General features: G+C 41.0%; 1 protein-coding gene across 1 annotated transcript in view; it reads left to right on the plus strand.

The window, feature by feature from the left end:
• Positions 1-667: 667 nt before the first annotated feature.
• LOC121696220 (sodium/hydrogen exchanger 3-like) overlaps positions 668-12,888 on the plus strand; it is a 34,790-nt gene continuing 22,569 nt past the window's right edge. Inside the window, exon 1 of the mRNA XM_042077575.1 lies at positions 668-1,101. Coding sequence (XP_041933509.1) covers positions 786-1,101 — 316 coding nt within the window. The 5' untranslated portion in view covers positions 668-785. The remainder of the gene's footprint in view (positions 1,102-12,888) is intronic.

Genomic DNA, 12,888 nt, shown 5'->3' on the forward strand with positions numbered 1-12,888 from the left:
AAATGAGCTATTAGTCAAGTCAAATTTTATAGCGTATTTCACAGAGGTCAATGGATGAGGATAATGATGTAGGATCCTATGAGAGGTTATCCAATAATAAATCTTGACCTCAGGGCAACTCTGAGGTCTTTGTCCTACTTATAACTTCCCCCTCTATACCCCGTGTGTCTCCATGAGTAATACAAGTCTGTATGCTACTGAGACCTTGAATTTCCCCTTGGGGTGTGTGCTCCTGTTCACTGTGTGCTGAGTGTGTTTCACTAATTCACGGATTGGGATAAATGCAGAGACCAAATTTCCCTCAAGGGATCAAAAGAGTATATATACTTATACTACTATACTTATACTTATTGCAATTTTGAAATTTAGTTATCAATTCCCCCTGGTTAAATTAAAGTTGCAAAGCTAACAAAACCGACCGACTTGGAAAACATTACATCACTAAGGCAGACAGCTAGATAAATGGTGGATAGAGATAGTTAGAAAAGATAAATAAACAAATAAATAAATAAAGTAACAGCTGAAACAAACAGACCTCTGTCCCATCATCCCATGAACTGCTCAAACAAGATCGCCCAGGTGAGTGCTGAAGGGAGGGGCTACCTGTCACCTCACCTGCACAGGAGGACTGGACAAGGGAGGGAGGAGAGAAGCGGCCTGGGCACACACACACACAAACACACACACACACATTTGGGCGGCACAGACCTATACAGAGGCGTGAGAGCTTTGCACTAGGCAAGGGAGACTCAGCCAGAGGAGAGACACTTTCTGCTGGAGACGTCATGGCAGGTGTGAGCCGGCTGCGCCTGCTCCTCGCTGGGGCTCTCGTGCTCCTGCTGCTGCTGCTGCTTCAGGCTAGACCCTGCTGTGCAAGCACAGCCAGCCACGGTGAGGACGCTGCGAGCCAAGGTGATACAGTTGACCATAACAATACCGGGGCACATGGCGAGACAGAAGGCCATGAGTCCACTGACAATGGAGGTGAGCATGGTGCGGCGAACATCACCACTCTGCCCATCGTCATCTGGAAGTGGCACCATGTGTCGATTCCGTACATTGTGGCTCTGTGGATTCTAGTCTGCTGGCTCTGCAAGTTAGGTAAGACCCAACTATGTTCAGATATCATGGCCACATGCTGATTGCTGCTACTCCGAGAGATGCATATTTTGCACTGGATAGATGATTTCACATGGGTTTGTTTGAGTGACATGCCCTTCTAAGGCTGCTTTGTTGTACAATTTGATGGAAAGGTTAGTGACACTCAAAATGGATTTTAAAACAGCTGTCAGTGTAAAATCAAAATAGAATGGTCTCTCAAGCGCAAAATCATAAAAAAAACTATTGCAGTGAGACACTGTCATCAATATTTTTTTTCTAAATCCAACAGTGTAGAAAGAACAGCAGAAAAATTCTGTCAGAATCAACTGGGTCCAAACACAGACGATTCACAGACGATTCATTTTACTTTAACAATTGCCGCTCCTACTTACAAGCCAAAATGTGACATTTCAGTTCAGACTGAGCGAAAGCATGTTTGTACTTACCACACCATTAGTACCCAAAATAGATCCACCAGAGGGCTTTTTCTGCCCAGGCACTACAGATGCAGATTATCGTATAGATTAGCCTCTGTGCTATAATCTGGCTAAATTATACACACAGTGCACTGTCCCTGTTAAATAAACACATTAATAAATAAATAAATAAATAAACAAACAAATACAGTAGCAGCTAAAGCTCAGAGGAGTATTGTAGTAGTATTGTAGTATTGTAGAAGTGTGACTGAGAGCAGAGGAGTATTGTAGTAGTATTGTAGAAGAGTGACTGAGATCAGATCACAGAGCAAAAAGATCCTGGGAGCCTGTGACCATGTGAGCAAGTGGGCCTGTGACCATATGCCAATGAAATGTTTAGTTTCTGTTGGGGTATCTCTGTTGCAGTATCTGTATTCTCTTATGATAGACATATTCTAGATCATATGCTCTCACTGCTCTCTGGGGTGACAGAAGATTAGGTGACTGTGTCATACTTTAGTTTTCCACAGATAGATATGAATATGGCTATGTATTCCTTAATAGAACTTAACAAACAATGCAGTAACTATTCATACCTACATGTATGCTTCCTCAGATAAATAGGTTGCTTTAAAGGCGTCTGTGAGCGGGAAAAAACCGCTGTGCCACTTTGGGACGGCGGGCCGCTGCAGACTGACCGATTGAGAGGTGTCGTAAAATATATACTGTGAAGCAGTACAGGTGAATCTGAAAGAGAAGGCCTTGTAGAGGCCTACAATTTCTGTCACACATAATCACAAACTAAAAATAATAATATGATGCATGCATGATTACCATGATATATTACATCTCTTCGAAATAGAAACAATCCCATCTGTCTTTGTAATATCACGGACTATAGTCAGGAAAGAAAGAAAATGTCCCTACAAATCTATTAGCAGCATACAGGTTCCACCCTCTCATCACTCTTTACTAAGTCGTAGTGATTTCTAAAGATGTAGTGTTTTTTGTCACCAGAAAATGAAAGTGCACCTGGACACACAGAATAATGTAGGTCATATCCTCAAGAAGTAAAGAGTGCTCAAATGCATTGCATGGGACTTGCTTCTTCCACCATAACATTTGAGTTCTCTAAGAGAAAAATGAGGCATTTCCATTGGTGGAGCATTTGGTGGTTGGCTTGGCAATGCTATATTAAGACACAGTTTCACTGTGTGAGGGTAACATTATCATGATGAATGAGAAATATTGTCAGAGGAAGTGAAGATTATGAACAATGAGCATTTTCCACAAGAAATGGCATTGATAGGAAGTGTTGTGTTGTCTGTTACTTGTGCAAAACTAGGACACTTTACTTCGAGGAAATTCTATCCAAACTCAGATAGATGAGAATGCCTTCCTTGAGTGATTGAATGAGTGCGGCAAGTTTTACACTGTGATAACAGATATGTATCAGCCGATGCTTCACCTTACAGTAGGATACATGTATTAAATGTGTTGTGTTAACTTCTTATTACGTTTTTTTTGTGTACTTTTTAATATTGTATTTACCTAGTTTATTTCATTGATATATGAAGTGCTAATGATATTTTCACAAACAAAGCCTTCCAAAAAGGTATGGGCTCTAATCTAATCTAATCTAATCTGACAAGCGCAAATTAATGCTAGTTTAATTAAATTAAAATATAATAATAAAGTACAGGGTACACTTGCCATCACACCTCAGTCCAGCAGATGGTGGTGCACTCCGTTTGCACCACGATCTGCTGGAAAACGGCCAAAACAAAACTCACTGAAGAAGAAGAAAAAGAAGAAGAAGGTTACTCTGGCAGGTGACTATTATTTCCATGAACTGTAAAAGAAAACACGTTTTTTTCCCGGTGTATTCTCCATAAAGAGTAAAGTAAATTATGTACTTATTTCCGGAATTGACGTTACTTCCTGGACTCGTCTGAGGTTGGTCTGTATGGGTCTGAAGTCTCTCAATGACTTAACCCCTACTGTCCAAGGGGGCAGGCGAATTCCCGGAAGTAGAAGAATCAATGGTGGCTGGAGGGACCACTTCTCTACTAACCCCCATAGAAGCCCATTCATTCTAGGATTTTTTTGAAATACCATAACTTCATATAGCATATATCCTGTGCCGATATTGTAGCTTCTGTGTTATCTACATAAACAATAAAAGACAAAACAAGACTCGACTACCTCGTACATAACGTTAGGTTCCCGTAAAAAGAATGTTTAGCATGTCCGGTTGGAGGGAAGCTAACGCACCGAAGGGAGATAACCGTATTGTTTGGATAAGAAGCGTAGTCCAGCCAGCACGGAAACGCGCACACAAAGCTATGTAGGCTACAATAGCATTGTATGTTAAGGTAAAGAGGCAAGTAAACCTAATGAAAATGGTAGTTTTACCGTTAGGTAGTCTAACGATAATCATTTCAGAGGTTTTTGATGGATTGACCGTAGGTCAGAAAGTGGAAAGAAGATTAGCTTAAGGCTATAAGTTTTTTTTTGTTTTACCATGACTGTTTTTGAAGATGATGTGTGGTAATTTCAACATTAACATGACTTGATATCGCTTGTGAGGATGATATTAATAATAATACATAAATAAATGTTTAACTTTGATGACTTTAAAGGCAAAGGAAGTGTGAGAAGAACGGAACCTGTTCGTCCATTTCTTTTACTGTCTATGCTACTGTCTGGCAGGCCAGTGAACCCTTCTTCTTTTTCTGTTAGTTTTGTTTTTGCCAGTTTGCAAACGGAGTGCATTACTGACATCTGCTGGACTGAGGTGTGATGGCAAGTGTTGTTGCCAAGGGGTAACTCAATAAGATTAGAGAGGGTGCCCGGTGATATCCCTTGAGCAATTTCATATATTAACCCTTTCTTGTTCAATGTGCTGAATATAAGGCAAGGCACTACAGGTGAATAGGGTAAAAAAATTAACTAGCAGATATATGAAACTTCCCCAGTTGATTGCTTACATTAATATGAAAAAAAAAAAAAAATCTGTAATTTAATGTTTAAATATGCAAATTAGGCATGATCTAATTAAATATGTGCTGATTTGCATAAAAAAGCTAAATCTGAACATTGGATAAAGCCAGGTTCAAAATTACTTTTTCATTGTGTTGACATATTAGATGAAAAGTATTTGACACAGGGAATTATGGATATCTCTGTTATTCAGTAAGTCAGAAAATACTGCCAATAGCCTTAAAAAAAACTATTTTCGCCATGTTCTTAGGAATAACATTTCATAAATCAGGCTAGGAATAATATATCAACAAACCCCTCTGTAAAAGCCATCTGAATATGGTAGGTATAAGATTGGAAAGTTTGGTGTATGTAAGTGCTTCTCAAGTGCAGATTTCATTCTCAGAGTGGGAGAGGAAACTCATCCAAGTGCTAGCATCTCTCACTAGCACGTCAGGTGTTGGGAGGGAGGTTTACTTACTACACAGCTATGTAACTGACTACTGTTAGCCTGCACTGCCCTCTTTTAGCTGATGTACTTTAGCTCTGTGCTACTGTTCTAGTTTCCATAAAATATACATTTATTTTGTATTCTTTATCACAGTATAGTCTATGCTCAGAGCCTAACCTCGTTAGAGAGAATATTCATTTTTAAGTATTGATTCATAGACATGCATTAAAATACTAAGGCCTAATAATACACACAGGTCAGTCTGACTAATTAAAAACAAAATTATTTTTTTTTAAATCCAGGCTTGATTTTTGATTCCACTCAACTGAAATATTTAAATTCCCATCCCTATAGTAGACATAGTATATATATACTTGGATATTAAAGTGAAAGTTTTTAGTTTGGTACAGAGTTCACAGTCATGGAGCCTGAAACCGAGAAATGCTACTTCAGTTGGAAATTCAACTGCTATTTGAAGAAGGATTCATTGATTCGTTACTGAGCCCAACCAGTCTATCAGAAAATGTCAAACTTGCACCAGACTCCATTTTGGAGATGATCAGATGTGGGTGCAAGAGTGAAACCCCTTGTAGCTCTAAGATGCAGTTTCCAAGTTAATGGTGTGCCCTGCACAATGTTCTGTGCATGTTTTAAGGTACTGTAGGATGTTTAAGAACAAATGAGCCAGAACTGCGCAAAACTAATACTACAGGAAATGTGTACATATTCCGAATTATTACAGGAGATATCTGAAATTATGAATGCATTATTTGACATAGAAAAGGGTTACATTTTCCCAATTTAAATGCATAAAGTATTGTCTGAAAACTATCACATGGCAAACTGTTTTTAGTACATTCTATTTGAATTGATTTGCTTTTGATATGTGTACTCACCTTGAAATGAGAGGTATTTCCTATTTTTTCATGATTTCGGCACATAGGGCTTTAGGGGTTAATATATGAAATTGCCCATGGGATATCACTGGGCACCTTCCTAAATATTAAAGAGCCACCCCAATCAATAAGTCTAAGCAAAAATAAATGAATAAATAACTGACAAAGCCAGGTCTGACCCCATGACTACTGGACTACTACTGGCGTTATCTGAAATACAGAAATGCATTAATTGGTATAGAAAAGGGTTAAATTGTCCAAATTTGAACGCATGCAGTATTGTCTGAATAACTATCACACAGAACACTGTATTTTAGTAATTTTTATTTGAGTTGATTTGCATTTGATATGAGTAGGCCTACTCACCTTGAAATTAGAGGTATTAGAGGTTTTGTTTTTCTTAATTTTGCCACATTGGGCTTTTTTCATATTTAAACATTAAATTACAGAAAAAAAAATAAATTTTTTCAACTGGGGAAGTTTCATAGTGATATCTGCTAGTTATCTGCTAGAGTCTCGCCTTATATTCAGCACATTGAACAAGAAAGGGTTAATATATGAAATTGCTCAAGGGATATCACTGGGCACCCTCCTAAATCTTAAAGAGCTACCCCTAGTCTACAAGATTCTGCAAAAAAAAAAACTTTAACCGACAAAACCAGGTCTGACCCCATGGCTGCCGGACTATAGCAGAGCCTGTCTACTTAGACATTCTCTGTCCGTAGGCTAATTTCCCCTCCCCAACATAATCGAAGAAGTGGGCTTATTTCCTTATTTCTATGAATGGAAGAAGAAGAAGCAGTCATGGCTGTAATGTCTTGTTGATATCTAAAATAACTAAAACTCAGGGACACCGTGTGGTTTATTAGACTCTCATGTTATCAACTGGCTTGATCTCTGTTTCGTAGCCTACATAAATTAGTAGGCCTAGGCTACTAAATGCACCAGCACCATCTACAGGAAACTCCATTCATAATGGTGTTGACTGTAGACTAATCGAAAAAATCAAAACAACATTGAATCATCAATTCTTGCTGCCAGCTCCTGTCTTGCATAGGCTGCAGCATTAAAAAGACGATTAAAAACTCCTTCGCCCTCTGGTTGCTCTGACATGATGCTAATTAGTGCTAATTACAAAGTTAACAGTTAACAGGTGCTATGTGATTTGATGATTTGAACAACAACACGCTCTGCTCCCGCCTAAAGTGGCATGCGGGACCTAATTTTCATAGCAATACAAATATCTCCAACGTCATTTCGCCTAGTCAAAACTCTAATTCAAGATATCTATAATTAAATTTTGACTAGGCAGAATGAAAGTTATAGATATCTCCAATTTCAGATATCTCTAATCAAAACTCATTCAAGATATCTATAACTTGATAATAGATATCTACAATCAAATTATGACTGTCCCTAACTCCAGTTTGAGATATCTACAACGTCATTTTGACTAGTCATAATTCCATTTACAGATATCTACAATGTCATTTCGCCTAGTCAAAACTTAATTCAAGATATCTGAAAAGGAACATGTAGATATCTTGAATTGAGGTGAATTAAAGATATCTTCAACTGAAGTTATGACTAGTCAAAATCAAATTGTAGATATATCTAACTGGAATTACAGATATCTACAATTCAATTGCAGATATCCGTAATTCACATAGTGGATATCTGCAACTTAATTGTAGATATCCGTAATGATAAACCCCATAGAAATGAATGGCAAATGTGGCGTCATTTGTCCTAGGAAGAATGTCTTTGTGGATATCTGAAATTACAATTATGAATAGGAAGAATTCAATTGCGGATATCTAAAATGTTCGTTTTGACTAGGCAAAACTGAATTACAGATATCTGCAATACATATCCAGTCTAGCGGATAAATGTTAAAATCGCTTGCCATACAAGTGTACCCTGTAGCCTCGTTCTGGCTGCTGGTTGAATAGGGCAAATAATGCGTTGCGTTTTCATCACATGGTTTGGCGAACTCAATGAATTAGCATATGTTGTAGCCTACTCCTGTTTGTGGTTTCCACAGCACAGTAGCATGTGCGTAAAATCCAAATTAGGATTAGTGCATTGCAGATCCAATACTGGACAGCACTGGATAGGGACGCCAGACAAAAAGTATGGGAACCACTAATTTACACGACTGTGCAGATATCACAGGTGTCCAAAATATCTAGTTATCTACCCCCCCCCCCCCCACACACACACACCTTTTTCCTTCCCTTCTGTAGAATATGTGAGAGTCACTCTACTGTATGCTTAACATTTCACAGTCCATTAGAGACAGCCTCAAACCAAAGTGTTTGAAGAAACTGTCGAGACTCCTTATTCAAACAACATTAATCTGGCACCATTTGTTCGCACTGCCATTAACGTGAACTGAAGTGTGACTGCTGGCTTGTGCGCACATGTGGAGGTCCGACAGAGCTTGCATCAGCAGAGGTCAGACGAATGGTCACCCATTCGGCAAGGTGTGAAAATTATGTAAGATGGCAGGTTAATGTGGAGCTATATTAAGCAAGTTTCAGGCCTGGTGCTATGCCTGGAGGGCGTACACTGCTGGCAAACGTGTCGGGGACTCAGGTGATTACCCTGCACCTGTAGAGGCTAGAGTAACCAATTATAGCTGCAGCTCTCCACCCAAATACAGACTGTGCTCTCTGGTGAGGTCAGAGAGAGGACAAAAGATAAAAGTATGAAAATACATGCATAGAATGGTTGTCACTAAGATACAATGACTTTTTCTTAGACTCACATATGGATAGAAAAATCTAAATGACTCTTATGACATGGTCCTATGCATTGTATTTGGCTTAAGGCGTAGGCCCATGTATCTTTAACTAGTCGCCATGTTTAATTAAAGGCTTTTTTCTAAACAGACTGTACTTTCCTTTTTCCATATATGAATAGCTATGGGCATGAGTCATGACCAAAATGGCTCATTGTACCAAATATGGCTAAATCATTGACTCTTATTAACTAAATTGTCTCTGTGACACGGAAAGGTTTAGTGTTAATTCAAACACTCATACACACAATCACACTTACAGCGAACACACAAACTCAGTTGGCGCCATCTTTTAAAAAACATCAATCACTTCATTGTACCTATTGCTTCTCACAAAGTTCTGAGCTCTTAGCCACTTAAAACAACCTGTTGATAAAGTGCCTTGTGTCAGCAGAGGACAACAATCAGGAGTCTATAAGGCCCTCTTTCATGATGAATAATTTAAGCCTATAAGTCTCTCTTTCATGATGATTAATCTAGGCCTATACATCTCTTTCATGATGAAACAAATCATTTAGGCCTATTTCTCTCTTTCATGATAAATAGTTTAAGCCTATATGGATTTCTTTTGTGATGACGAATGTAGGCCAGTAAATTATCTTTTATGATGAATGATATTGGGAGACCAAGGAGAATGCAGATCCTGAGTGTATCAGCAAATCCTGAGATGTCTTTGTTTCTCAGCTATTGGTCTTGTAATGACCAAGTCCAAGATATGGACCTCACAAAAGCATTTTACACCTGGCATTGGTGAGTACCTGTAGGGGAAGCTCTGGATTCTGGTTACCAGGCACCTACCAACTGAGGCCTTGTGCACCCTGAAAGGACAACTGGTTATCCCCAACATGTCTGATACTCAGACTTACATTACTACGCCATTTTTTCTTCAGTTTCTCTCACACTTCTTGGGAGGTAAGGTTCATATCAAAGATCCTCCGCTTTAACCCTCTCTGTTCATATCTTTGGTTGGGTCCAGTGCTCATCGCTTCCGAGGTGAGGCTCATACGGTGAACATATACGAGTGACAGGATGTCAAGTGCGTCAGCATCTCTAAATCAATTGGGGATTTCCACTAGAGGAACTTTGGGGTAGTTTTACTGGGTCTTGGCCATTTGCGCGTGTCTCCACTGCTGGAACCGCCCATAAAGACGGTTTTTGAGAACTTCTACTGGGCTGAAACAAGTCCCTACGGTAGGTACTTGAGTGCGGCCCTGAAAAGCCCCTGCAGAGTGATTGAGATGTAAAAGAGATGTGAACGAGGCGTAAGTGGAAGACAACTAGGTTCCTGTACCTGGGTAGTGGGCCGAGAACTTGTGATGGAAATGAACCTCCATCTCCCGCGTGGTAACACGGATGACGGAATGAGCGAAGAACCTCCTGCTGTTTCTAAAGGAGGGAGATGTCCAGTACATGTTACAAGTCTGACTTCCTGTGACAGAACACGTTTGACTTCCTGTGACAGAACACATTTACATTCTAATGAACCTCCAACATAAAGTGTACGCTGGATCATCTTTTCTTCTAGTAGAATAACGGCCTGAAGAGTCAGACAAATGCTGATGACACTGAATAAGACACAGATTTTGATTCGTTTGAATGTTTCATTCCACTACAGAGTGCTGAAATATGTAATCTTCCACTGGAGTGATTTTGGATGGCAGTACTTGAGATGAGCTTGTTACTCACTCATTACTCATTTCCAGTAGTAAGAATCCTCTTCCTACCACGCAACCCCCAAGATTAAACTCACCGTGAATCTTCAATCCACAGACCGTTGGAATGAGTGAGGTGGTGTGAATCCTTCACTTATCCACATGGGTCAAAATCTTTTAACAGACGTTGTGAAACAAACTGGTCAATCATTAAGGGACACCTCTGTGCCGAATTCTGAAAGAGTCCAAGCGTGTCAGTATGCATCTATTCAATCATTTCTGCTCATTCAAAAATGTATAAGCAAGGTCAGACGTGACTGTGCACTCTAAGAATATCAATGTCCATCTGTCCTGGATTTTATCAACCTGGTCACCCTAAACATAACCTTGTGTGTAAAATGATATGTCAATATATTGAATTATAATGACATTGAATAGTACGGTATGGCTTATAGTAGTAGGCCCTTGAATTCAGGACTCAAGGGATTGGAGCTTGCTGACTCCGAAAATATCCACCGCTGGCTTTTTAATGTATGACTTGGGCAGTACAGCTTGTTATGAGTGACGAGAGGACCTCCCAGCCTCAGGTTTATCAACCTTATGCAGGACAAACAGAGACACGACTAAAGCTTGTTTCACTGGACAGGCGTGTGTGTCACTGTTCTTCTGGCGTGGGATGGCCGGAGGTCTGAGGTTTTTAAAGGGGGGCTGGGTGGGTGTCCGTGGATCCCTCCCTGTACGGAGGCAGGTGCCGTATAAAAAGGCTGACTTTCTCACTTAGAGGACTTCTGCCCTCATCGCCTCAGTGACTCTTACTGACCACACAGAGAGGGGGGAGAGAGGGAGAGAGAGAGAGAGAGGAAAAAGTCAGACAGAGTAGAGCAGGGACAGTATAGGACATCTTGTTCGGCCACTTCGGTCGGAGCCTCCTGAAACTGCCCACAACCACATCACACTAGCATCGCGGCTGAATCAGAGTCAGAATTGCACTGACCTTAGGACAACAGCACAGGAACTAACATTTACATATATTTTTTATTGTGCTGGAACGCTTTCTATTGAGGACTTGACACTGGATGCTGTGCCGGACCACTACTGAAGATTTCTGGAAGTTTCTGTCCGGCGAACGAAAAACCCATCACTCTCTCTCTCATTTGTCCTCTGAGACTCACCATGCACGTTGCCCACTCCATGCCGTTGGGGGTGGCGTGGCTTACTTGCCTGACCCTCGTAGTGCAAGCCGCGGGCAGTTCGAGGGCATCCAGTGAGCACTTGCTGTCCGAAACCGGGCACCATGGATCCACGCGTCACCCGGAGAACGCTCCCAGGGTGCTCACTGCGTCATCTGGACGTGCAGAGGAGGAGGCTGGGCATCAGCGCTCTGACATCCATGAGTCTGGGCATCCACCTCACAACGTGTCTGAGGTGGCCATCGTCACATTCAAGTGGAAACACGTGCAGGAGCCCTATGTGGTGGTGCTGTGGATATTTGTGGCAGGAATGGCTAAGCTGGGTGGGTATCGCTAGGGCAATGTGCAAAAAATGATTGGGGATGCCGGTTCGAGCCCCGACCAGTAGGCACGGCTGAAGTGCCCTTGAGCAAGGCACCTAACCCCTCACTGCTCCCCGAGCGCCGCTGTTGATGCAGGCAGCTCACTGCGCCGGGATTAGTTTGTGCTTCACCTCACTGTGTGTTCACTGTGTGCTGAGTGTGTTTCACTAATTCACGGATTGGGATAAATGCAGAGACCAAATTTCCCTCACGGGATCAAAAGAGTATATATACAAGGTACAAGGAAGTTTATTGTCACATGCATATAGTTACTGGAAGTAAGAAATGCAGTGAAATTATGTCTGGTGTCAGCCTATTTGTGCAAAGTTGGGGGGGTAAAAAGTGCAGTAGAAGAGGGGTTTAGTAGATTAAGTGGCAAGGGCTGCATAAAAAAGGTGGGGGAGGATTGGGATTGGGTGGGGGGCACCAACAAGGAGCACCCAAGAGCAACAGGGGCAAGGAAAAACTCCCTTACCAAGGAAGAAACCTTGGGCAGATCCACGGCTCAAGGGGCTAACCCAACTGCCAGGGGTCTTGGTGTGTGTGTTGGGGGGATGACAGGGGAGATGGGATAGTGTGCTGTGTATGTGGGGAGAGGGCAGTGTGCAATATGTGTGTTGGAGAAGCTTCCTCATGAGACAATGTGCTCTGTATTGGGGGGGGGCAGTGTGCTGTAAGTATGTTGGGGATGTGTGTTGGAGAAGCTTCCTGATGAAATAATGTGCTGTGAAGTTTTAACATCAAAGGAACATCTGCTGGTGTATGTGGATAGACATTATGCAATCATGCCAATACAATAATAGAGTATCAGTATAATAATCATTGCTCCGCTATTGAAAATGAAAAAGAAATTGTTATTTTATCTCATATTAATTTTGTATGTCTTTCAATAGATGTTAGTATTAATTCTGTAAATGTTGGCGCTACCTGCTAAAACAACCCATGGTCTTTTAAATGTACATGAGGCCTGATCTTAGCTTCTTTCTCACATGAATCCCCTGTAGAATGAGGCATCAGATTTATAACTCTACCACA

Source organism: Alosa sapidissima, chromosome 21 (genome assembly GCF_018492685.1).
Source record: "Alosa sapidissima isolate fAloSap1 chromosome 21, fAloSap1.pri, whole genome shotgun sequence".
In the NCBI taxonomy this organism is placed as follows: Eukaryota; Metazoa; Chordata; class Actinopteri; order Clupeiformes; family Clupeidae; genus Alosa; species Alosa sapidissima.